At 38.4% G+C, this 26,130-nt stretch overlaps 1 protein-coding gene across 8 annotated transcripts in view; it reads right to left on the bottom strand.

Moving 5' to 3' along the window:
• KHDRBS2 (KH RNA binding domain containing, signal transduction associated 2) overlaps positions 1-26,130 on the bottom strand; it is a 451,754-nt gene that overhangs the window by 51,670 nt on the left and 373,954 nt on the right. For all 8 annotated transcript variants that reach the window (XM_087945325.1, XM_087945319.1, XM_026665139.2 and 5 more), the window contains exon 7: positions 15,920-16,002. In XM_087945325.1, the coding sequence (XP_087801451.1) occupies positions 15,920-16,002 (83 nt within the window). The remainder of the gene's footprint in view (positions 1-15,919; positions 16,003-26,130) is intronic.

Genomic DNA, 26,130 nt, shown 5'->3' with positions numbered 1-26,130 from the left:
AGGGAAACACGTGGAGTACTCATTCTGTACCTTCACTTTCAGTTTGCCAGGACATTATTTATGTAATCAGGGTTTTTTTTTCATTCTCCATTACCCTGAACTAAAAAAATCAATTGCAGATTTGAACAACTCAGTTACAATATCTAGAGGTGTGCATCTTTCTGGTGTAAAATGTGACCTTGAAGATCTTGGAACATTTGCATGCTACAAGTGATTTTTTTTTCCAGGCACCATGGGGAAAAAGTCACATTAGATTCCAAGCTGTAAAAGACTGGAAGGATTTAAAATTCATTGCCATCATCATCCTATAACTTCCTAATAAATTTTTCCCAATAAAAATTGTAGAAGAAATCTGAGCACCACGACATGGCAAATGTGTTAGCAGCACAAAGGACAATTTGGGAATACAAATCTTACATTTTAATAATGTTGGAAAGATTGTAAGCATCACTAAAGAGAATCAAAAATAGCAGAAAAAACAGTTTTCACAGTAGGATCCCTTATCTCTAGTAAGAGTAATATGCCGTCATTCTTCCTTTCTGTTATGTAGTATTCATGAATTTATGAGGCCTGCCTTTTACACAAGGTCATGTTAGTAACAGAAACTATCATAAGCAAAGTTTAATGTTCATTACATTAGATTGTATTTTGTTTTCTGAAACAAATGCCCAATCTACTTGGCTTTATTTGTATGCAAAGCTTCCTGAATCACTATTATTTATTGAGTAATTACAATTAAAATAAAGTGCTACAATTGTAATTGTATAGTATTTTGAGACTTGTTGCTATTCTTTGCTTTGATTGGGAAAACAGACATTGTTGTCCATACATATACACTGCAAATGTTTTGTGTTCTGAAAAAAAAAACAACCAGTCTGATTAACATATCTCAGCAAGATAGCACAACTCAGTAACTCATAACATGTAACTTTTCATAACTACTCATAGGGATTTCTTTATAGAAACACCACAAAATCACAATCACTTTTTATGTAGTTGATAATAGGTTAACTCAAGTTATACATGTTGAACTACTTACATACTAGAAGAAATGGCTTGAAAGGGTGACTCTGTTTTAGATTAGGTTTAGAATTATTTTAAAACCAGTGGCCCCCATCATTAACCTGATGGAAAATACATGGCTCTAGTATACGATTCAAATCCCAACATGGATTTAAATTACCGTCAACTTATATTAATGTGTGTGAGAAAAAATGCTAGCAATATCAGAGTCAGTTTGGTGTAACAGTGAAGGTGCTGGCGTAGAAACCAGGTGACAATGACTTCTAGGCCTTCCTTAGGCAATGAAACCAGCTGTGTGACTATGGGTTAGTCTTTCTCTCTCAGCACAATCTACCTCACAAGATGGTTGTTGTGGGGAAAATAGGAGGCAGGAGAATTAGGTATGGTTGCTACCTTGAAATGACCAGATATTGAAAAAGGCAGGATAAAAATCTAATAACAAAAACATACAGAAAGAATTGATAGTACAACTGCATTCTTTTAAATGCTTTCCAGTCAATGTTATCTCCTGATGAGTGTCTGGACTAGTCCATCCAGTTTTCTTGGCAAGGTTCTTCAGAAGTAGTTTGCCATTGCCTCCTTCCTGGGGCTGCAGGACAGTGACTGGTCCAAAGTCAAACAGTTGGCTTTGTATCTAATGCAAAACTAGAATTCACAGTCTCCTAGTTTCTGGTTCTTAATCATTATGCCTTAGTGATATCTGTTATTTTCTTTCTAGTTGCATTTATTATTTTATACTTTCAAGATATGTATGGGTTGTTTGGTTTCAGAAAAACACTGACTTCCATTTTTCCCCCTAATTGTCATATGGAAGACTGTGACTTGGAATGTAAGAATAGTACATTATAAGAGCTTGAATTACACATTAAATGACTGAATGAAAGAAAAAGATATGTTGCCTGTTTGTGAAATTAAAAGTTAGAATACAATAGATCTGAATGAAAGTGGTCTGATATTGTGGAGTGGAGTTCATGAATATATGTAAGAAATTGAATGGTATTGTTAGATGTGAAAGACCAGGACCACATGTGAAGTTCTGATTAAACTCATTTATTATTACTTATACTTATGCATAGGAATCTATGCAATTAATGGTTGGCTCCATTTTGACATTAGATAAGGGTCAACGGAATTCAAAAGGAGTTAACATAGTCTGCTTATGGCTATTTAGAGACTCTAGGCTGATTCCTCTTTTGACTCCGCCCCCAATTCTGCCACCCTGTCTCCTACCAGTATGGATTTAATTAGAAGGAAGGATTAAATATATTTCAGAAAGTGTAAATTGGAGTCAAGATTGTTGGGAGTGTGTGGTAGAATAGCTATTCATAGCTGGTGATTGTTACATGTTAAGCTCCAGTGAACAATATTAATGAAAGAACTGAAGAGGAATTTTTGAGAAAAAAAAGGGAGAACATTTTAAATAAATATGATCTGGGGACAAAAGTTATTCTGCTTGGTGACAGGAAGAGATGGATGATGATAAGACAAGAGAGAACAAAAATATGACTGCTCATTTGGAGACACAAGAATAAATAAGAATGGTGAATGTTAAGTCAGTATCTAATTAGAAAAGGTGGGGTTTTTTTAAAGTAAGAATGGTGACTGTTTAGTGAATATCTACTTAGAAAAAGAGTTTTTTAAATACATGGTCTAAGCGTTTTTTAAATACATGGTCTAAGCATAAATCTATTCATTGATACACATAATTAACTTGATATTTATGATAAAAGATTGAAAGATTCAATAAATGGCACTGGGATGATGAGAGGTTGTGAATATGGAATACAACTTTTGGATTTTTGTCAAGTGTGGGCACTGAAAAAATGGGTATGAAAGAAAAAGGAATAAAAGAAAGAAATGAGACAGAATGTAGAACAACTGCAAAAAACAAACAAAAAACAAACAAACAACAACACATGCATTTTCCATGAAATGACAACATTTAGGAATATGGAAATGACAGGAGCAAAAACAGAAAAGTGTAGAGACACAAAGTGAATGGTGCTGGTGTAAGTTGGATTTGGTTACATTTCCTTTTCTTTTTCCTTCTTTTTCATGGTTCCCTCTTTCTTTTCTTTGTTCCAACCCCGGAGGCATTTAAGAGGAGACAGGACAGCCATTTGTTTAAAATGGTCTAAGGTCTCCCACTTGAGCAGAGAGTTAGAGAGCTAGAAGGATAGGACTATAAGACCTCCAAGGTCCCTTCCAACTCTGTTATTCTGTTATTTTGTTTACCCCATCTTACTCTTTTTCTGAGGCTCACATAGATTGCATAGCCAAGATGTGAACAGCATAAAGAATATATATGTCAATTTTTTTAAAAAATATGTCATCTGAAAGAAAGGTTTTGCACAATAATTATGTGTGATGGTACTAATCTCCTTGGCTAAACTTTGTTGAGGAGTCTCATTTTAACAAAAACGATGGTGGATTGTCTTATTAATTTCTGTTTGAAGAGCATGATTAATTCATATTATCACAGCAGTGGTGGTATTCGACCGGTTCTGCCTGGTTCTGGAGAGCTGGTAGGAGCAATGAGCAGCAGAGACCGAACCAGTTCTCTTTGCTGCTCTAATGGCTCTGCTGTTGGGCCCACCCGCCTGCCCGGGCTCCCATACTCACCTTTATCCGCTGAATTTAAAGCTCAGCTGCTTTGTGCGGCACAGAATAGCGCCACATGGCAGCTGCTGAAGTGACCGGGATTGTGCAGGCTCGCAGGAGGCAAGTTAGAATGCCTCTGCACCTGCGCAAACGCCTTTGCGCATGCACAAAGTGCACATTTGGCGCGCATGTGCATGCAAAGTGTGTGCACACATGCAAAGCGCACCCACCAAGCCATGCCCACCGAACTGGTGGCAACAATATTTGAATTCCACCACTGATATGGACCCCGTGTATTAATGAATAAATGTAGCCCATGATTTCTACTCTGTCAAAGCAATGCAAGTGTAAATAATCTTTCACTCACCAATGGATAACCATAACCAATCCTTTAGAATTATAAAGTACAGCTGTGTAATGTTCAGATTCAATAGATAGACACTTCAGAGTAAAAATTACAGACAACTGCTGTGTTTGTATCTCTGCACACTGCCAAGCACTTTTCTCTGGACACGTGTCTAAAGAATTTTAGAAAGATGCCAATATAATCCCTTTATATTAATCAATGCTGCATCTGGAATATTGTGTGAAGTTTCGGCCACCACACCTAAAAACGGATATAGTTAGAATGAACTAGAGAAGATTAAGAGCAGGGCAACTAAGACGATGTTGGAACAGTTTCTTTCTGAGGAAAGCTGGTTGCAATGGGGGCTTATTTTAGTTTAGAAAAACTGAATTAAATGTCTTCCTTCATTCACCCTCCTTTCTAAACCAGGAATCTCCAAACTTGGCAACTTCAAGACTTATGGATTTTAACTCTCAGAATTCCTCAGTCAGCCAAGGCCACACCTCTTAAAATTACCAAGCTTGGAGTTCCCTGGTTTAGAAATGAGGTGAATGAGGAGGGGACATGTTTGAGAAATACAAAATTATTCTTGGTATGGATAAAGTGCACAAGGAAGTTATTTTCTCCTTCCTAGACTACAAGAAATACAAGTCACTCTATGAAACTGATACTGAGACAAAAAACACAAACAAAAGGAAATATGGCTTGGAATTCCCTGCCATGAGTTGTGGTGGTGGCTACAGTTTGGATGGCTTCAAAAAAGGGCTGGATCAATTCATGAACATCATGGGAATCAACGTCTGGATGGCAGTGTGACTACCTTTGAAGGTCATCTGTTGGGAGATTTGTAGATGTCCTTGTGTTGGTTGGTTGACCACTATGAGACAGACTGCTGGACTGGATAGCCAGGGATGTAATCCAGCAGATTATATTGTTCTAAATAGTGTTTATATTCTTAGGTTAAGGAATGACTTCTACTTCATCAGGTGTGATCCCTTTGGGCAAATGGGTAATTGCATTGAAAATCTACTATTGTTTACCCAAAGAGAAAAAAAAAAGCAGACTATTGTTTAGTAGATTTGGGGCTAAGCTTACATCACTGTTCTAATGTGTGAAAAAGAAGCACAGAACAAAACTGTTAATGTCACCCATCTGCTTCCCCCCCCCCTTTCATTGGTTAAGTATTTCTCTCTTATTTTTCCATAGCAGCTAATTATGTTCTTAGATATTACGAAAATGATAAGTAGGAACAATTACTCTATTACTACTATTTCTATTATTATTAGAACTAAGGAGAAATTTCCTGACAGTGAGAACAATCAATTAGTGGAATGACTCACCTCCAAGAAGTTGTGGTTGCTACATCACTGGAGGTTTTTAAGAAGAGATTGGACAGCCATTTGTCTGAAATGATATTGGGTTTCCTGCTTGAGCAGGGGGTTGGACTAGAAGACCTCCAAGATCCCTTCCAAGTCTGGTATTCTGTTCAGTTACTACTATGATATACGATCATCATCATCACCATCCATGACTTCATTTTACTAGATGAATGTTTGCTTAAGAAAAGGAAGTCTGCTAATTCCCGTGCGTGTCTCCTATACTGTCTGCCAGCATTTGCTTTTCCTGCCATTTTCTTTTTCTTTAAGGATAGAAGAAGTAAAGGTCCTTGCTATTCTATCTCAGATCCACTCATGTAGCAAAATGGATTCAATACAAGATGAGATAGAAACAGACATGTAGCAAAAGCAACACTGAAGATTTTTTTTAAAAACAATTTTTTTTGACAGGGGAGTAGAATGAATGAAAGTGGGGGTAGCAGATGAAAGAGATGAAAGCCAGAAGACAGACTGTACATAAAAACTAAAAGTCAGGGAAGGAGACACTTAAGAAATGATAAATAAAAAAAGAAAAGGAAAGGATTTACCTAAGGAAGAGTGAAGGGCCGCAGGGTAAATCTAAGTTTCCATCTCTCTCAATCTCACCCACCAAAATACCTGTCTAAACATTAATTCTAGCAGAAGGATGAAAAACAAACTACAGTCCCTGAAATAGACAAACATAGGCAGTCCTCGACTTACAGACACAACCGAGTCCAAAATTTAAATGAATTTTGCCCTATTTTACGACCTTTCTTGCCACATTTGTTAAGCGAATCAGTTCAGCTGTTAATTTAGTAACGTGGTTGTTAAGTGAATCTGGCTACCCCATTGGCTTTGCTTGGCAGAAGGTCGTAAAAGGGGATCATATGATCCCCCCAGGACATGTTGTGGTTCGTTGACTGCCAGAGGAGGTTCCTGGGTTATCCTCGGGGCCTGCGGAAGGCTCCGAGGAGCAGGAGGTCTCAGAGCCAGATGCAGAGCAGGGCCCATGTACTCACCCTCAGGCAGAGAGACATCTGTTTTCAGGGTCTGAGTTGAGCGAGGGGGAGGAACAGCTGGGGCCTGTCCCAGATGCGCATATGCACAGAGGAGTGCAGAGAGGAGAGCAACACAGGAGTGGACCAGCTATCCAGGAAAAGAAGGCGACGTTAACAAGCCCCTCCCTGGATGGGATATAAGGAGGAATGGTGTCAGAGGCAACCATTCATGCTCCAGAAGAGTTCCCTCCAGCAGATTCCACACCAGGATTTTTTTGCCACTACCCAGGTTGATCAGGACTCATTGTGTTGGGATTGAAGAGCTAATTGAGGTTCCCTGTGGGGAACTCAGAGACTGCTACAGCTTGTGAATCACCTAAGGATGTGTGACCTGGAGCTTTATGTATTCCTTCCTTTCTAAATAAAAAGGGGTTTCTCTTCACAGGTAGGCTGTTGAGTGGGGCTCATGAACAGGACATATGTCATAAATATGAATCAGTTGCCAAGCTTCTGAATTTTGATCCCGTGACCATGGGAATGCCGTAACGGTCATAAGTGTGGAAAACAGTCATATGTCACCTTTTTCAGTGCCGTTGTAATTTGAACAGTCACTAAATGAACTGTTGTAAGTTGAAGACTACCTGTAGTCAGGATTTGCAGAGACAATGTGGAGGCAGTAAAATTCACTAGCATATTAACATCAAGTAGCTTTTCACTCCTCTTCCTCCTCCTGGTTTTTTTTTTTTAATATATGGAGAGAAAAGTACACACTGCTCGAGGCTGCAAAGCCAGAAAACAACCAGAAGACCAACTGAATAATTTTTGAAATGCTCCAAAGCAATTCAAAAGCACCTGTTTCACTTTGACGCCTCAATTTGAAGGGGAGATTCAATTGAAGCCTCTCCAAATCTAAGCTTCACGCAGACCTAATGTACCATGTGCACTAAATCAAAAAGTGGATATAAATACATGCATATTAAAACCACTTTAAATGGAGATGTGATTAGCCCATCTGTATATAAAAAGCCTAAAGTGGAGACGTGGAAGAAGAACTGTATAGAACCTGAGACACTCTATTATCGAGGCTGTCATATAAAATATTGGAGATCTATAATGGAAAGAAATCTTCTATGACATAGGGGAAAGAAACTTTAATTTCTTCAGAGGTAGCATACTTGCTTGTAGTTCTGTTCATCGAATTTAAATATATATATATATATATATATATATATATATATATATATATATATGCATTTCAAAAGAGTTTTGGATGATGAACGCTATACATGAATCTCTCCGAAACCTGCCAGCTTTTTAGGCTTGCTAATTTGATTCATTCAATAGCCTCAGAAGAAAATATTATATATTATAGAAATCTTAGACAAGTATCAATATGAACCCCAAAATGGTGGAGAAAAAAGCAATTTCTCTCCATCCCATGCCACCTTGGAATTACTGCCTTTTGTTCTAGATGTCAGATTTGATCAATGTGCTAATATTTGATATGTGTTCAGAGGATCTCTAGAAAAAAGCAGCACTGGTGGATGCTGATGTCATTAGCAGTTTACTATTGGGAAGGGCACCTTTGTCACTCCATACCATGTAGGGCCCTGGAAAAAAAATGGCTGTCCCTTAAGCTTCTCTTAAGCCTACTCTCTATTTTAAGTCTTTCCTTCCAGGATGGTTGTATTATTTGCTTCTCTGAACACAAGGATGAAATGTGGTGTCCAAAATGAGAGGTAATACTCCAGATATGGTATGATGACTATGGAATGGAGAAGAATGATTCTTTCCCACTAATTTGCACATTATGCTTCTAGTGCTACAGCTTAATGAACATTTTTTTTTTTGAGCAACTGCATGGCATTACTGGCACAGATATGAATACTATTTTTTTAAAACTGTTATGTGCACGCAAATAGCTCTGAAGGCAAATCTCAAAATGCTACAACTGTGCTATCCATATTAATAACTAATTTTAAGCCTTTGGTGAAGTTCATCTTGGAAGTTTTAACCCAAAGTTCTCAGTTTCCAATTGTGATTTTGTCCTCTCTGGTGTCAGTGAACTTTTATAACTTCATGCCAACTAAAACCTGACATACCCCCTTTCTATGCTGTACCATGCTAAAAAATAAATAAATTTCTATTTGTTATGGTGGTCATTCATTGAATCAATTTGACTCCCCACAATAATCAGTAACAAAGACTATAACATACCTCCACAACTCTTCCATTAATTTTGACATTTTTAATATTAAAAGATTTGGCTAAAGTTTAACTAATTTATGAAACTAATTTATGGAATAAGTATAACCATGGTATTAGCAGTCGTTGCATAGCTCATAGAACATCTCTAATCTCCTTGACTTGATGCTTCAGAATTACACACATGGACATGATGTTTGTTGCTTTTGAAGTGATTCTATGGAGTCCTCTAAGAGAAGCAGTAGCAGGTTTGCACAGGTTGATCCTGGAGAGACACTTGGATCAACCGTAGAGCAACTGTATAAAATATACTATTTTTGGAAGTGGGAGTGCTTTGGTTTGACCTAACTCTTCTGAGCCCTTTTCTTTCTGGTGATTGTGTGAAGAATTACTGTAGCTCTAAAACAGGACTACAGGAAATGAGATCAAGAACACACTCACATCTTGAAAACATTTACGTCCCACATGCTAGTCTGTCCAGTGCTGGACACTGGATAGAATCAGGTCCTCTATTTGAGAAAGAAATCTGATTGAACCAAATTTGAATGGTCCTTGGTTGTTTTCTTGCAGACAGTTCATTACCCAAACTAGGTAACATCATCAGTGCTACAGTACATATTGATGATATTATCTAGTTTGGGTAATGACACATCTGCAAGAAAACAACCAAATCTCAGAGAGCACCAGGGACCCCTTATTTCAACCCTGAGCTAAAATATTCACTTTTATCAGTACCAAACCTGAAGACATCCATTAGCTGATTTAAGTATGGCAAGGTCATCATATGAACTCACTTTATTAAATGATATTGTGGGTGTTTATTATAAACCAGATTTTATATCATCCAGCCACTCTGATGCTTTTTGCCTTGAGGTTGCTGATGAATACAAGAAATTAACAAGCTTCTCTGGAACCCTACCAAAGCCCAATTAGTTATGTGTTTCATACACAGCTGTTCACAAGACAATGCATTGAAGCCAATAGAAAGACAGCTAGAATTCTGAAGCAAAAAATAAATAAATTAAAAATTATTTAGAATTTTAACTTAGTGAGAGATCTCATCACCTCCATAATGCATATTGACTTCCTCTCATACGAGACAATACTTGACAACAAAAATTGAGAAAAATAAAAAGCGTTGATTTTGTATATCAAGCCAGGTCCTTTTTTGTTTTAATGCCTAGCACTCTAGGCAGAATTTCATTATCCTTTTTTGTATGCAACAAAGTAGATGGGATGTAATCTGTCACAGTGAAACACGGGAGTATTATCTGTTGCTCCTAGAATCAAAGCTCACAGGAAGATACAATCTTCATCTAGACAATAAATCTCAGAGACCACCTCGGCATGTTTTATAGCATGTAAGAGAATTACATAAAAAAATTAAAGGAAAAAATGAAGACAAAATCAATTTTTGGTTTACAATTTGGGCTGGGGATATTTCTATGTACAAAAATGCACTGTGTCAGGACTCCAACAAATCCATCCCAATTGGTGGTCCCACAGCAATCCCTGTCTCTTCCCCTGTTCTCACCTCCCAACCATATTTCTGTCCATCAGTAAAAATTGAAAGCCAAATGAACCCTGGTATATAACAATGTGAACCTTCTAATTCTAGAGCTGTCCAATCTTGGCAATTTTAAGACTTGTGGACTTCAACTCCCAGCATGGCTGGCTGGGGAATTCTGGGAGTTGAAGTCCACAAGTCTTAAAGTTTCCAAGGTTGGACAGTCCTTGTTCTAATGAATACTCTTGGTTGCCTGTGTAATGCACCTTCCTGTCAGGGATAGACACTACTGAAAGAGGGTAAAGGCAGATCTCCTTTAGCGACTGCCATGTTTAGCAACTGTGCAATTATGGCAGTGATAAAAAAGTAACTTTATGATCAACCCTCGTATTTTTGTAGGTCTGTAAAGCAAAGGAAAGCTGAAGTAATATTTTGTGCACTGCCACAGTTTCACTTAGTAACTGTTTCCCTTAACAACTGAGTTGCCAATCTCAGTTGTTGTCACTAAACAAAAACTACCAGTAATTATACATCTCAATTGGAACTGAATCCATCCATCCATCATGGGGAAGGTCCGTTCTCTAGCTAATCATAACTTGGAAGAGCATTCATTTTTGACTCACGTGTAATTTGCATCTGCATTAGCATCTATCTTACTTTTTCCCTCATCCTACAAGCCATTTCCCTCTGTGCCTCAATTTAAATCTTACATCAGAATAGCCACTATATGCATCTGATATATGAGCTGCAGCCCTATAAAAGCTTGTACCCTTTGATTAAATTCATTTGTCAGAAAAATTACACCGGACTCCTATTTTGCCACTATACACTCCTATAATTTCTGTTTACAGATTATCTGGATATCTCCTGACTGTGCTCCAATTATTACTGTGCAACATTTTTTTTAACTGATTGTCTCTCTCTTTCTCTCTCTCTTTAAAAAATAAAAACAAAACAAATTCCAAGGAAATTGAAAACAATTATATAAATATCAAATAAATTTTAAAAATGGTGCCGTACTGCTGGCAGCAAAGGAAAAAGAATCACGCCTGCTGAAACTCTACCCACCTACTTGCCTCACACTTAATTTGGTAGCAGAACTGATTCTGTTTCTGATTTGGATGGACGCTAAATGAACAAACTGCGAGGGATTCCTATTGCCTCGGTGAAGATGTTAAACTTCTTAAGCACTGGAGTTCTGCACTGCAACCATCTAACAAACAACACACACGTAATAACAGGATGGAAATAATATAACTGGGGAGGCAAATCCCTCAAACTCAATATCTGATTGTAAATTCAATTTCAATGGTCGGCTGCTGTCTTGTGCCTTCCAATAAAGTTGAATTATTGAATCAATGTGATTCGGTTTTACGGAGAATATTACTGCGAGGATTGTACAGCAAGCTATTACATAGTTATTAATTTGTGATTTCAATAACTGACAATTGTCCCCATGATACTGGGAAACCATCCTACATCTTTTTTTTGATGGATAGATATTTTACTTTTAACAAAGCAACAAGCCCCTCTTTATTTCTTTGTTCAAAACGATCTCCAATCTGCTTTGCACATGGACATCGCCTAACGTAGTCATTTTTCCTAAACGCTACAAATAGTCAGATTCTCCTGTCTATCAGCTCTTGGCTCCTTTCTCTCATATTATGTGTTAAAATCAGCAGCCAAAACACCCTTCCAGAAGATTTATGCATTCACGGGGGCAAAATACATTTTGTAGCAGGATACAGGTCTCACACCGGGTCTGTAATTCTTTCTCCAGCCACTCCGGCGTCATATTTATGTGAGTTCCTGAGGAGTTGGATAGGAGTTGGCAAAATGCCCATGATGGTGATTATAGAATCTGCCGGCTTCTTTGCTTTGAACTGAGGCCTTTCTGAACAATGGATAATGACTTACATTTGGTATATTTTTGAACACCTGCCTATGTAAGTCTGTTACGATTCATCTTGCTTTGCTTGGAGAAACAAGGATTTCTCATAAGTTTGAAATTTAAAAGAGCTGTGGTGGCGCAGTGGTTAGATTGCAGTATTGCAGGCTGATTCTGCCCAAAGCCAGCAGTTGGATTCTCAACAGTTCAGAGTTGAGTCAGCCTCCTATCCTTCTGAGGTTGGTAAAATGAAGACCCAGATTGTTGGGGGTGGGTGGGTCAATAGGCTGACTCTGTAAACCGCTTAGAGAGGGCTGTAAAAGCACTGTGAAGTCTAAGTGCTATTGCTATTTATAGCTGAAACCTTGTCTTACTTTTAATCAGTTTTTGAAAAACGTTGGCGGTTAGCAGGCACATTTCAAGCTGGAAGGATGTGGATTCTCCCATAAAATGGCTCCTATTGTGGATACAGATAGTCCTCGACTTACAATCATTCATTTAGTCACCAATCAAAGTTATAACAGCACTGAAAAAGTGACTTACGACCGTTTTCCCACTTATGACTGTTGCATCATTCCCATGGCCACATAATCAAAATTCAGACAGTTGGCAACTGGTTCATATTTATGACAGTTGCAGTGTCCTGGGATCATGGGATCACCTTTTGCGGCCTTCTGACCATCAAAGTCAGCAGGGAAGCAAGATTCACATAACAATTGGGCTACTCATTTAACAACTGCAGTGATTCACTTAGCAACTATGGCAAGAAACATCATAAAAAGGGGCAAAATTCACATGACAACTATCTCAATTAGCAACATAAATTTGGGGCTCAATTGTAGTTGTATCTTGAGGACTACTTGTATAGGCAGTCATAAAAGGATCCTGATTTCTTTCATTAGCTGCAGCTGGGAACATGGTGTTTAACAAGGGAAGCTGTGCACAGCAAAGTTGTTGGGAGCAAATTGTGAATTATCTGGTATCATCGAGGTTTATCTGGGTTCTTGGCGTCTTCCCAACCATGTGTGTTTTGCTGGACTTTCAAGGCTGCAATTCCTTCTCCTGCCCTGTCAAGTTAATTACTGCAGCGTGGTTTGTGTGGATTTTTATTTACAGTTTGTATGTACTTTGTTTTCAGATTGAATTTCCTCCACTTAAAGACTGTTCTTGGGAGAGTTTTTTCTCCAGCTGAAGGTAACTTGGACACTGGGGCCAAAGTTGGAAGTATTAAAGGGACATTTCTTGCTTATCTGACTGTGTTGTTTTTGTGCCACGCCCTGGATCATCACAGACCTCCTCTTCCTCTTCCCCTCAGCATGATGCCTACCATTCCAGCCTCCAATATTTTTCTAGGCAGATGGGGAAACTCTTCCACAGTGAAGTCTATCTTAAAGTCATACAATGTTTTGTCTCCCTACCACTCCAAATCTGTGTGACCCATTTGTGGCAAGGCACTATTTGTTAAGCCTAACACTCCGCAAGGCTTTGGTTGGGAAATGAGGAGAGGCCACAAGTACAAACCCTGAATTTTCTACAGGAAAAATAATGTACAAATGTAATAATAAAACAAACATTGCCCACGATGAGAGGGATAGCAGATAAAAGAATTTGGGTGACTCTTTTATAGTAGGATAAGAGGAAGTAGGATTAATATACTTGTGCTTGCAAAGAAAAATAGCAATGTAATGCAACAGTTGGAATAACATTACAACAAGGTGTTCAAAAGATAGTGGCAGGGGTGGGATTCTACCAGTTCACACCTTCTACCAGTTCACTAGAACCGGCTGTTAACATTCTAAGCAGTTTGGAGAAGCGCTTGTTAGAAGAAATGACTGGCCTAATCCTGTAAGGAAGGCAGGAAAGAAACATTCTGGTGTTGCTTACAGAAACTGCCTCTCCGTTAACCCTTATTACATTCTTGGCAGAACTAGAGTTCCTGTCTCAGGAACGTCTCTGGAGTTTTTTTCCCCCTCCTTTGCTGGTACTTTGCTTGTGTGGAGTGATCATTTAAAGTTACAATGGCACTGGAAAAAGTGACTTATGACCATTTTTCACACTTACGATTATTGCAGCATCCTCACAGTCATGAAAGGCCAGTCATGAGAGGCCAGGCGAGGAGATGCGTGCCTTGATGTAAGTAATATTGAGTTGGCCACACCCAGCCAATAACCACCAAGCCATGTCCACCAAGCCACACTCACTACCTAAGCCACGCCCACAGAACCGGTTGTTAAAAATTTTGAATCCCACCCCTGGATATCCTAGTTCAGGGATCTCAAACTCAAGGCCCATGGGCTGGATCCAGCCCATGGGGAGCTTAGATCTGGTATACAGGGGCACCCTGAAAACAGTGAAGGTTCTCCGTGGTGCCTCTGCCAGAGAAAATGAAGCTCAGGAGAGCTGCAAGCGATCCTTGCAAGCTCTGTTCTCGCTGGCAGAGGGTTGCAGGAGGCTGTCACAACTGGAAACAGAGCTCAGGAGCCCATTTTTGCTGGCAGAGCACTTGGGCCATCACAGGTGCCCCCAGCACAAGTGACAAACTGCCCATGCCCACCCTGGCCCCCTGAGGTCAAACAAAACGTTGATGCCGCCTTCAATGAAATTGAGTTAGACACCCCTGCTCTAGGATGACAGGCCATCTCTATAAGCCAAAGTGGGATCCTCCACCTCTCTAGAAAGAGAGTTTGAGACATGCAAGACTGATGTCAGCTTTTGAAGCAGTGCAGAGCAGGATACCAAAGTCTATGAATAGTAAAAACTACTTTTCTTGCAAGGCTATTGAATCTTGCAAGTCTGAAAGGTATTTCCCCACTTCCTGACCTGTATGTACCAGAGAACTAAGGGACGATCAATTCTGAGATGCTGTCTCAACTTACATTTCTGTTTGGGCTCCAATTTTGTTTACCAAACTGTTGCCTAGGGTGGGGTTCTTCCTCCTGTCTTTCAAGGTTATTCTCACAACCCATTGCAGAACATACAAAACAATGATTTGCCCTTTCAGTGCTAGGCACCTTCTAATATACCTTGCCTTGAAAGACTCAGTTATCTTCTTCAGTAGCAAACGTTTCACTTTTGTTGAGCCACAAATTCCTTTCTGCTGAATGCCTTATCAGTTCTTGACTTCTGCTTCTTTATACTATCTTGCATCCCAAGTTTTTGTTCAGAGTCTTTCTTATGTAAGCCATCCTGAGCCTCTGGTCTTACAAGATTCCCATGGTGTTACTGAACCTAATTCTGTTCCTGGTTTCCAATGTGTATAGTTTTCATGGGCTTGGGAGTGAAATTTTTTGTACAGTCTTGCATATCTACCATGTCTTTGCCCGCCTCTTACATCAATAATTTGTTACAAATTCAAATTTTATTACTTATTTATCTAATTCATATCCTGCCTTTATTCTTTTTACAAATAATTCAAAGTGCTGCACATATTCAAAGCACCTTCCTCTTTCTGGGGAACCACAACAATCCTGTGAGATAGATTGGCTGGGAGAGAAGGACTGGCTCGAGGTCACCCAACTGAGATTGGGATTTCAATCCACATCTGTCTCTTGCTTTCTAGCCTGGTGCCTTAATGGCTTGACCAAATTGGCTTATTAAACATTATAAACAACAGCAATAAAATATGATTGCCTACTATAATGTTATAGGTTACTTTTGTTTTTGTTTGTGTTGTTCTTCTCATAGCTATATTTGCTGCATTATAGTCATCTATCAGGAAGAGATTTAAGCAAAAATGAGAGACTGCATTTGGGCAGAAATGGTAGCCCATTTACAAGAAGCCTTCTCCTTTGGGATCGTTTTTTTGGGAAAAAAGTAATTCACTTCCATTTTGACTGTCGCACCATGAAATGTAATAATTTTAATATTGTTGAAAAACATATTGTAAGAACTGAGATACGTTAAGATGTTGTTCCAGCAATAACCTGCGATGGAATAAAGAGTTAAAAATTTACAGAAACCCAGGGGCAGTTTGTCATTAAAATTAGTACTTACTTCTGTGTTTGTGTAGTATAGCTGTTATCATAGGCTTCATAACTTGGTTCATCATATTCACCCCCATATCTATCATCGTATCCCTATAAGGGAAATAAAAGATCTAATTTAGAAGGCTGATCCAGTAACAGATTGACACCTGTAATAAAATCTTAATATTTAAGTATTATATTCATGCAAATTAACATATCTTCAAAAATACAGATTTGAATGCTTGTGGTCCTTCCAGTCAAAGCATTCCCTGAGCAGAGTTTTTCTCACAATTTCCAGTCAGAAAAGATAGTTACCTTCACTTTTGACTCTGTTATTGAGACTCATCAGTGCTGTAATGCAGAATTTGGGGAAGTGTTCAAGACTTTGAAAAGCTGGATTATTAATTTTCTACTAGGAGAATTCGGAAACCTCTAATTTGATTCAGTGGCCTAATCCAAAGCATCATAAGCGTGCCAATCAGGTTGAAATTACTACAGAAATAGTTTGGTGCCACAGAAATAGTTTGGTGACAAGACTGATAAAAATTGAGTTCCCTTGGTCAAAGTATGGCCTAGAACAACATGTAATTTGCACTGTTTTTCAACTGCATAAAGGTGAAACAATCATGTAAGCCATCTCTATGAGGAGGCTAATCATGCCAAGCAACTTGAAATAGGGGTCTCAAAAATGCCAGTTAAGTTTGTTGTTTTGGAATACAATAAAACATAAAGTGATGAAGATAAATGGGTTAGCAACCTTTACTGCAAAGAATGCCCATCCCAAATTCTAAACAGATTGTTTGTGAACTTGGCACTTTCTAACAGTATGAAAGAGGTGGGCTGGCAGATAAACTCTAGGCAAAGAAACACAATATGACTCTGGCAGAGAAAGGAAAATTGATTCCGGGTAGAGAGATAGAGGCTGACACTAGGCAAAATGAGGATATATGGCTAAAAGTAAACTCTAACGAAGGGAGCCCAGAACCACATGATAACAAAGGAATATTTGGAATATTTAAGGTTGAAAGTTATATAAATGAAAGAAAGGTAGACGTGTTGCAATTAGAGCTGACCTACTATATGGGGTCAGCATGGAATGGACAGTAAACTCACAAAAGTAGACCACTAGTATACACAGCTGGTTACAAAAGTCTTCCACCATTATTTTGATCAGGTTATGTACAACAGTGGTCTGAAGAGAATCATAGCGGAAAGCTAGGCTGCTGTTTTTTTCTGCCTTAAAATGATCACGACCCCTTAGAAAACCAAGAACTGGCTACCCTGTTGGATCTGAGTTTTTTTTTTCTGCTGTAGAAAAATGAAGAATGTCTCAAAAGGTGCTTTTCTAAATGGCAACTATGCTTTCTTGATTATTTTTTCTTTGAAAATGATTTGCTTCTAATCCAAGTAGCATCTTCAGCTTCTTTGCTGAGAAGCTAAACATTTTCAAAGAAAAAAGTTTTGAAAAACATCTTTGGGAAAACCACGATCTGGATGATTGTGAATCTCCATTAGACAAATGTGAGGAATTCCTTTTCTTCATCTCACCTCCACCCTGTTTCTTGCTTTATGGTTCCTTTACAATTTCTACCAGCATGGTCTATCATCTAATGTTGGCCCTTCAGAAACTGCTATTGACCTACAGTAGGTGTGCAAATGATGGCCAGCACATATAGCTTTTCTGATGCAGTGCTTTTATCTCAGTCTTTGGCTATTAGGTATGCTCCTAGTAAGGCTGAAGAGCAATTTATTGTATATCCTAGGAAAATGTTAATGAAGGCTACAATTTTTTTCCCTGGAGTTCAGCATATAAATGCATTTCTAAATAGTGGTGGGTGAAATAATAGCTTAAAAAAATGACTAGATAATTACAGGAATGCATTGCCTCATTATATCACTAAGAAGCTTATTAGTGGCATATAAAACATATTTTTCTCTCTGTCTCTGTGTCTTTCTTTTCCTTCCTTCCATTTTCGTACAGAGAGAGCCACAAGTAAATGTTGTACCAAATGTGTTCTTAACTTATGTCATGGTTCTAATTTCTTCTGCCCAACTAATAATTGGAAGGATACACTATAAGTGCTTGGATAAAATCATAAAGCCTATCAGTAGTCAGGTGGGTCATGCAAATGAGCTGCTTTGGCTTCTAATTCTGCAAAATTTCCAAGAATGACTCTCAATGTTGATTTTAGAAGATAGGGTTGCTTAAAAATCACATCTTCTAACAGTATGAAACATTATGAAATAGGTGAACTCATGAATTAGCTAAAAAAAGAGTTTTCCAGTAAAAAAGATTGGGGCCTGAGGAAAATCTCTTCCAAGCTCTTCACTGGTCAAAGCTGCAGCTCAGAAATTCAATCTGATGTTCATGCTTCTGAATCAAGCTGACTTTCTGAGTCAAATCAGATTAAACTAGGTTATTTGTTCTAACCCAATTGAAAAACCTACAAATCTGAATGAAACAACTCAACACTCCTATAAATAAAATAGGCATCCACAAAAATTTGAACCTATGTCTCACATTGCTCTAACATCCATCCATCATCCATCCGTCCATCCATCCATCCATCCATCCATCCATCCATCCATCCATCCATCCATCCATCCATCCATCCATCCATCCATCCATCCATCTATCTATCTATCTATCTATCTATCTATCTATCTATCTATCTATCTATCTATCTATCTATCTATCTATCTATCTTTTATGAAGTTCCAAATATTGCATGTTCAGGAAAGTTCATCTGACAAATAAATGCAGTATTAAAAAAGAGATATCTTTCAAATGAATTAACATTAGGCAAGCTACTTTTCAAAATACATTTAAGAGCTAACTGTTTAACCTCTGTGGGTTTTCTGTTTCCTTTTGTTTTTTTTCTTCTTTACCTTTTTTACTGAGAAGTATTTTATGACATTTGAACAGACAAGAACATTCCATGGTATTTTGCAAAAAGCATTGGAAGAGATGCACACTCAAAAGGTCAAGAAAATTAAACTCTTTTTCAGAATAGCTTTGGCACGGAAAGAGAATCTCCTATTACTATTATATATTTAATTTTGAGTACCTACTTCCGCAAGCCACAGTAATTACAAATAAGATTCATGGCTAAAGTCCAACAGCTATGAGAATGCAGTCACTATTCATAGCTTGAGTGCAACCATGAGAATGCACTGCTACGAACAACTCCAAGGAATTGCATCATCACAAATTGGATTTTTTCCTGGTATGTTAATCGCACCAGTATTATCTTCATATTTGGCAATTGACAAAGCAGCAACACTTAAATTTATACTCCTCAGCCACTTTTCACTTTACCCAGATTATATTAAAATGGATAATTTTCAAGTGCAAATATCAAAAGCAATATGAATGCATGCTCTGCATCTGAGCACATTCTGGCAAAGGGACTGATCACTAGATGCCTCTTCTGGAACATGCTGCTACTATGGAGTAAATAACTGTAAAACATGCCAGAAGAATTAAAAGCTTAGAGAAAATAAAATTTAGAAATCAAAAACAGAAGAACAGTGGGTCAAAAACACAATAATACTGCTTTGCAAAGAAGACCAGCAATTTAAAACTGTAAAGTCAGATGGAAGAAACTGGAATCTTAAGATTATCTTTAGAAAGCTTTCTGGTCTACTGCTATAACTTGTTTTGATTGCAGAAATCAAAACTAGAGGAGTTTTTAAAAATAGCTTGGGAATTTCCTCTTCAGGTTTATATTAGTTGTCTCATGTATATTTGTTAGTTAGAAAATTATGTAGACAGGCAAACATAAAACATGAAACCAAAAAATGATAAATCTACATTTGCTAAACATGCTTCTACCTATTGCTGCTTTTTTAACTATGGTAACTTCCTAATTAGGGCAGATGGTTTCAGAATGGAAGGCAAAAGCAGTTTATTCACTTTACAGATGTTCTTTCATTAAGTGCAATCTGTCTGCTTTCTGTTTTAATCTGCAATTAAAAAAAAGAAAGAAATATCTCTCAATGAATTCCTAAACATTTATTTTGTACATATTTTCTTAGATGTTTATTTTAAAAACTATTTTATACTAATATGTTTTTATCATAGATTTTGAATTGTATATTTATGTTTTGAGATGAGAAGGACAATTTAAAAACTAGGAAAGATTAAAAACCGTATTTCAGTATATACTGGGACCATTAATATGGACCAGGTTGGTTTACTCTGAAATAAGGTTCAAATGAAATAGTTCAGCATCCCTAGGTTGGTACCTCACTTGAAAGAACTTTCTTCTATACTTAACAGCCTCAAAAATTATTAAATACACTACATAGAATTTTTAAGTTTCAGTTCGGACGTTACCTCCCCAATAAATCAACATATGCATCATCTTCTGTCATCTTCTGATCAATCGGCTGCATTTAACAAAAGCTTGTTGGAATGGGACTGTAACTGACAATAAATAATTTCATGGGGATCTCCCCTTGTGAGAAATGCAACCTGTACAAATGCATAGTGACACCAGTGTCATCTATTCCTTATCATAAGCCTGGCACCTACAGAAAGCTTTGCAGAGATTTTCAAAGAGGCTGTTCATTCTGATGGAGAATTGAGCCAGGTGTCTCTTCAGAGTGCATTGAAGTGATGATTTCCCCCTATATCAGGGATGTCAAACTCGATTTCATTGAGAGCCGCATCAGGCTTGTGTTTGACCTTGGGGGGCTGGGGTGGGTGTGGCCAGTTTGACATCACTCATGTCAGGGGCACCTGTGGTGGCCAAGTGCTAAGGCAGGACTTTCCTCCCTCTCATTATAATCTCCTTCCTTCCTTCCTTCCTTCCTTCCTTCCTTCCTTCCTTCCTTCCTTCCTTCCTTCCTTCCTTCCTTCCTTCCTTCCTTCCTTCCTTCCTTCCTTCCCTCCCTCCCTCCCTCCCTCCCTCCCTCCTTCCCTTTTCTTCTCAAGGCCCATGGGCCGTTCCTTTGCTGTTTCCAGATCTAAACACCCAGTAGGCTGGATCCGGCCCATGGGCCTTGAGTTTGGCACCCCTGCTCTATATGGTGGTGCAGCTGAACAAAACAGAAAAACAGAGTTGGAAGGGACCTTGGTGGTCTTCTAATTCAACCCCCTGCTGAGGCAGGAAGTTGTGACACTTTGCTTCTTTTGGAGATAGTGGTTTGGTTCTTATTTGAAAGCTCTTCTTAATGCAGTGTATGCAATGATTTCATCCAGGCAGGTTTTAGCAAACAAACAAAACTGCTTATGAAGAAATGAAACAAAGAATGAATGAAGCATGATATCACAGCAAGCAAGTTTTTAAAAATGCATGTGAGAGTTGGAAAGCAAAGTGACTTTACCAGTAAACACATAGAAAGTGCACACTATAGAAATGTGCACAAACCTGCATTGCACATACTTCAAAGAACACAGGATTAATGCAGACATAGGAAAGAACTGTCTGAAGTTTGGAAAAAATAAGAAACTGAGCATATTGAAATTGTTTAATTGTTAGGCTGAGCTATTTTTTACAGCCAGGCTACTTAATTCCATTATAGGAAATCATACCAACAAAATGAAATACCTATATTGTGTTAGACTGACTATAAAAGTATCAAATTCTTGCATGGCTTTCTCTTATCTGCTATCATTAGAGGGTCAAGCACCTCGTTGATCATCTATAAATGTTTTCATTATCCAGTAAGGGAGAGAAAGATTGTAAGGCTCCTATATCAAGTCTTCTGCAAAACCAGCCTCAGTTACTAGTAAATACTCCATCGTCCTACAGCTGAAAGTGAATTGGAAAACTGGGCCATTTTGCAATGCTAAACAACAGATCCTCTAAGGCAGGGGTTCCCAATCTTGACAACTTTAAGATGCGTGGACTTCAACTCCAATAAATTATGGGAGTTGAAGTCCATATGTCTTAAAGTTTCCCAAAATTGTGAACTCCTGCTCTAAGATTTTGGATTCTAGCTTACCTTAGAAGGAACAATAAATGTTTACCAAGATATAACATAAAAAAGTAAGCAAATTTGATCATTTCTTAAAGTCAGAAGAATCCTATGCAATCCCTCAGCCTCAGCATGTGTTGGCTAATGGTTAAGAACAGGTAGGATGGTTCTTGTTCCCAATATCAGCAGGTGTTTTAAGGGAAAACCTTATCTCCATTGAGTTGAAAATGGACAGGAAATAAAATCATACCTTCTGATTTTCATATATGTAGGATTCTCATTGGAAAACAAAATACTTGCTGAAATTGTTGGCATTGCTTGTTAATGCATTTTATCAGGGATTGCAGTAGGTTGCTCTAGGGACCGACTCCTTCCAAGCAGCTAGAACAGGGGTGTCCCACAGGGTGCTTAGAACTGGTCCTCAGGCCTGCCCTGAAAATAGCAAAAGATTGGCCCATGGTGCCTCTGCCATTGAAAATGGAGCTTGGGAGGGCTCTGTTTTCACTGGCAGAGGGCTGCAGGAGGCCCCTGCAGCCAAAAATGGAGCCTCGATGAGTGACGTCAAGCTGGCCATGCCCCCATGTCCACTCCTGCCCCACTTAGGTGAAACACAACCCTGATGAACACAACCCTCAATGAAATTGAGTTTGAAACCCCTGAGCTGGAAGAAGACCTAGACATGCTAGGTCTAATGCTCTTTACACGGAGGTCAGCATGATAGCTGGAAGCATTGTTTGGTTGCCTGCCCTTAGAAGCTTTGCAGTGAAGAGGAATTCTTTCATTTTGGTAAATTGTGGAGATGTTTTAAAGTGCCATTAACCAGTGGAATGGTTTGCCTTCAGAAGCTATGGGCGCTCCAATATGGGAGGTTTTTAAGAGGAGATTGGACAGCTCTTTGTCTGAGATGGCATAGGGCTGTGATGGCGAACCTATGGCATGCATGCCACAAGTGGCACGCAGAGCCATTTGTGCTGGCATGCGAGCTGCAGGTAAACTTACCTCACTGCACATGCATGCGCCTCACAGCTGTTTTTTTTTTCTGGTTGGTTTGAGGCCTTTTTTGGCCTCCCAGAGGCTTGGAAAAAGCCTCTGCAAGGCTTCTCAGGCCGAATTATAGGCCCGTTTCATCACTTCCTGTACCAGAAGTGATGAAACGGGCCTATAATTCGGCCTGAGAAGCCTTGCAGAGGCTTTTTCCAAGCCTCTGGGAGGCCAGAAAAGGCCTCAAACCAGCCAAAAAATCAGCTGTGAGGCGCAGTGCAGATAAGGGGGTGGGGTGGGGATTGAGCGTGCATGTGCAGGGGGTATGGGGGGGATGCACATTGCATTCTGGGTGCTGGCATGCAAGTGCGGGCACGTTGGCGCGCTTGCAATTTTTGGCACAGGAGCCCAAAAGGCTAGCCACCACTGGCATAGGGCTTCTTGCTGGAGTAAGGGGTTGGACTGGAAGATTTTTTAGCTAAATGGGAGAAGAAGGGTTTATATAAATAGATACGAAATGCTGGCACTTAGACTTTATGATTCATGAAAAGTAAAGGCGGGAGACAGGAGAGAATTAGGAAGAAGCAGACAACGCTAATGCAGAAGCTCGGGCGGCAGAAGCATTGCAAAGACATTAAGGATGAGATTTGGTCATCCCTTTAGACCACTAACAAATGGATGGGTATCATCCACTCCCAAATGTTAAAAGTGGAGTCTTAATTTCCCTTCCCAATTTCTGTATGCATCTGAGATGACGCAGGTGACTCTACGCATTACAAGAAGCCTGCTTTGCATGAATGTTAGCACTGATTCCCTCACACAACAAGGCATTTATGGCAGAGTAGCAGCTCACTGAAAAACAAGCTGTCAACTCCATTCCAATTATTTGGTGTGCAGCTTCAGCACTATGGAATCTTTTGTGACTGTAAATTCAGAAGTAAACGTTCTTGCAATCATAGATTAAAAAACAACAATGGTACCGTTAAATTGTTTTGGAAGGATCTTTAGCTAAATTGGTAATGGAATTGATCTGCCTACTGCTGGCAGATTCTACAGGTATTCCTCGACTTACAACCATTCCTTTTGCGACTCTTCAAAGTTCTGACATTTCTGAAAAAGCTGACACTTGTCTGGTTCTTGCATTTATGACCATTGCAGAGTCCCTGCAGTCACATGATCAAAATTTGGGCCCTTGATAACCATCTTGGATTTATGATGGTTGCAGTGTCTCGGGGTCACATAATCAGCATTTCCAAGCAGCTTCTCACAAGCAAAATCAAGCTGGAAGCTGGATTTGCTTAAAGACCACTTGCTTCACTTAATGACCATGATTTGCTTAACGACCATGACAAAAAAGTCATAAAATTGGGCATGACACACTTAATAACGACCTAGCTTGCCAATGGAAGTTCTGGCCCCAATTATGGGCATAAGTCAAGGACTTTCAGTATTATAAAAAACTTAAAAGTCAAAAGATTATGGTGAGAAAAATCAAAGCCCTGTCAATGATAGCCCCATAATTATGGACTACATTGATTGGATTAAAAAAATCATACCCTTACGTGCAAATCATGCCAAAGATGGAGATATCATGCCATATTTATAGATTTCCATCTGTGAAAAATGTATCATTAACTTTATCCTTCCTTATTTACATTCACCCTTAGAATAGTTTCATCTTATTTTAATTTTAAATTAAAAATTGTTTTTGCCATATCAGCGATTTGGGGTTTTGCATTTTATGATGGAAAGTCTGGCTTGAAATGAAACAAATACTGTTTTTTCCTTGATGTTTAATACCAATTATTGTATTATTGTTTTAAAGGTTTGTGTATTGCTTTGAAAAAAATGCCTTTCCATGGTACATAAAATAAATTTAAAATATGATAATATGTGTTCATATTAACAGAATCCTTTAAAAGGTGACTTAATTAATTCAAACTATCTCTAGGATTTCAGACATAAGCATTAGCTTATTTAAATAATTTTCTATTAAGTTCCTGGGTGAGAATAATCTTTTGTTTTTCTTATTGTTGCAGAGTGTAGCAAATTGATTTAAAACTCATTCTGTTTTGTAATACTTCAGAAATAGTATTTGCAGTGAATATTTCAAGGGAGTGCCCTTCCATAATGCAATTTTTTTCTGTGAAGCATTCATTTTGTTTTTCAATACAATATCTGTCAATACAATATCTGTAAATGGAATGATTTAATAGTAATATCGTTTTACATATTGGAAAGTGGAAGAGCTTTTGCTTATCCCAAAGATGTCTGTGATTTTAACTTGCATGGAATCCAATCCCAGCTGGGCACTTCTTAATACAATTGCAGTGATCCGTTTCATTGACCTTGAAAACTATTTTGGGAAAGCTTACATTGATGTCATTATTCTTTGGTTCCCATTTCTTTCTTTCTTTTTTCATTTGTCCCCCTAACCAGAATGCCTTATTAAAAACACGTGATTATTTTTAGTTTTCATTTGTCACCGTATCATTCCAGTCAAACGTGTAAGAAAGTCCACAAAACTGAGAAACCCACACTTAAATCAGTAAACAATGGATAAAATTAATGACAGGGTTAGGTCCCTATTAATGTCAAATAATTTTGAAACTGGCCTCTGAGCTGTCATATACATTAAACTCAAATGATCCATGTCTAAATATTTGATACCAGCATCAACATTGAAGATATTTCTTTATTATTTTTGAAGTCTTCAATCCATTCCTGACTTTGGATGACTGCTTGGATAAGTCCCTGCAGTTTTCCTGGCAATTTGGAAATGGTTTGCCATTGCCTGATTCCTAGAGCTAACTAGAGCTAGTGACTGGCCAAGATGGGACAAGAATTCACAGTCTCCCAGTTTCTAGCCTAGCACCTTAATCACTATACCAAATTGACTCATATTTAAGAGTCACAACAAACATCTTCAGTATAAGTGTGCATATGTATACACGCATACACACACACACACACACACACACACTGAATATCCTGTCCTTAACATAATTACATCTGATTAAGCGCAATAGTTTCCTGTGTAATTTTTTACTTTGACAAAAGAATTCCAACATCCAATCTCTTATATAATTTAGCGTTACTGATTGACACTAATTGACTTTTTAAAATAAAGTTTTAGGGTATTCATTCACAGGTAATCATATTGTCGAGATTATAAAGCTTTTTAGCAACCTCTTCTATCCCTCTCGCTCTTTTTAAATTGACCTTTTAATATATTTGCCCTTATAAAGTTTTCAAAGCATTCTGTTTTCTTGGCACTTTCTGCTGCTACTAAGAATTTACATTTTCAAAGCCTTACAATTACCATTTCTCCAC

The sequence above is a fragment of the Notechis scutatus genome, chromosome 1 (assembly GCF_049901735.1).
Source record: "Notechis scutatus isolate UNSWTSFEM ecotype Mainland chromosome 1, rNotScu1.2, whole genome shotgun sequence".
Lineage (NCBI taxonomy): Eukaryota > Metazoa > Chordata > Lepidosauria > Squamata > Elapidae > Notechis > Notechis scutatus.
This window is presented reverse-complemented; position numbering and strand designations above follow the sequence as displayed.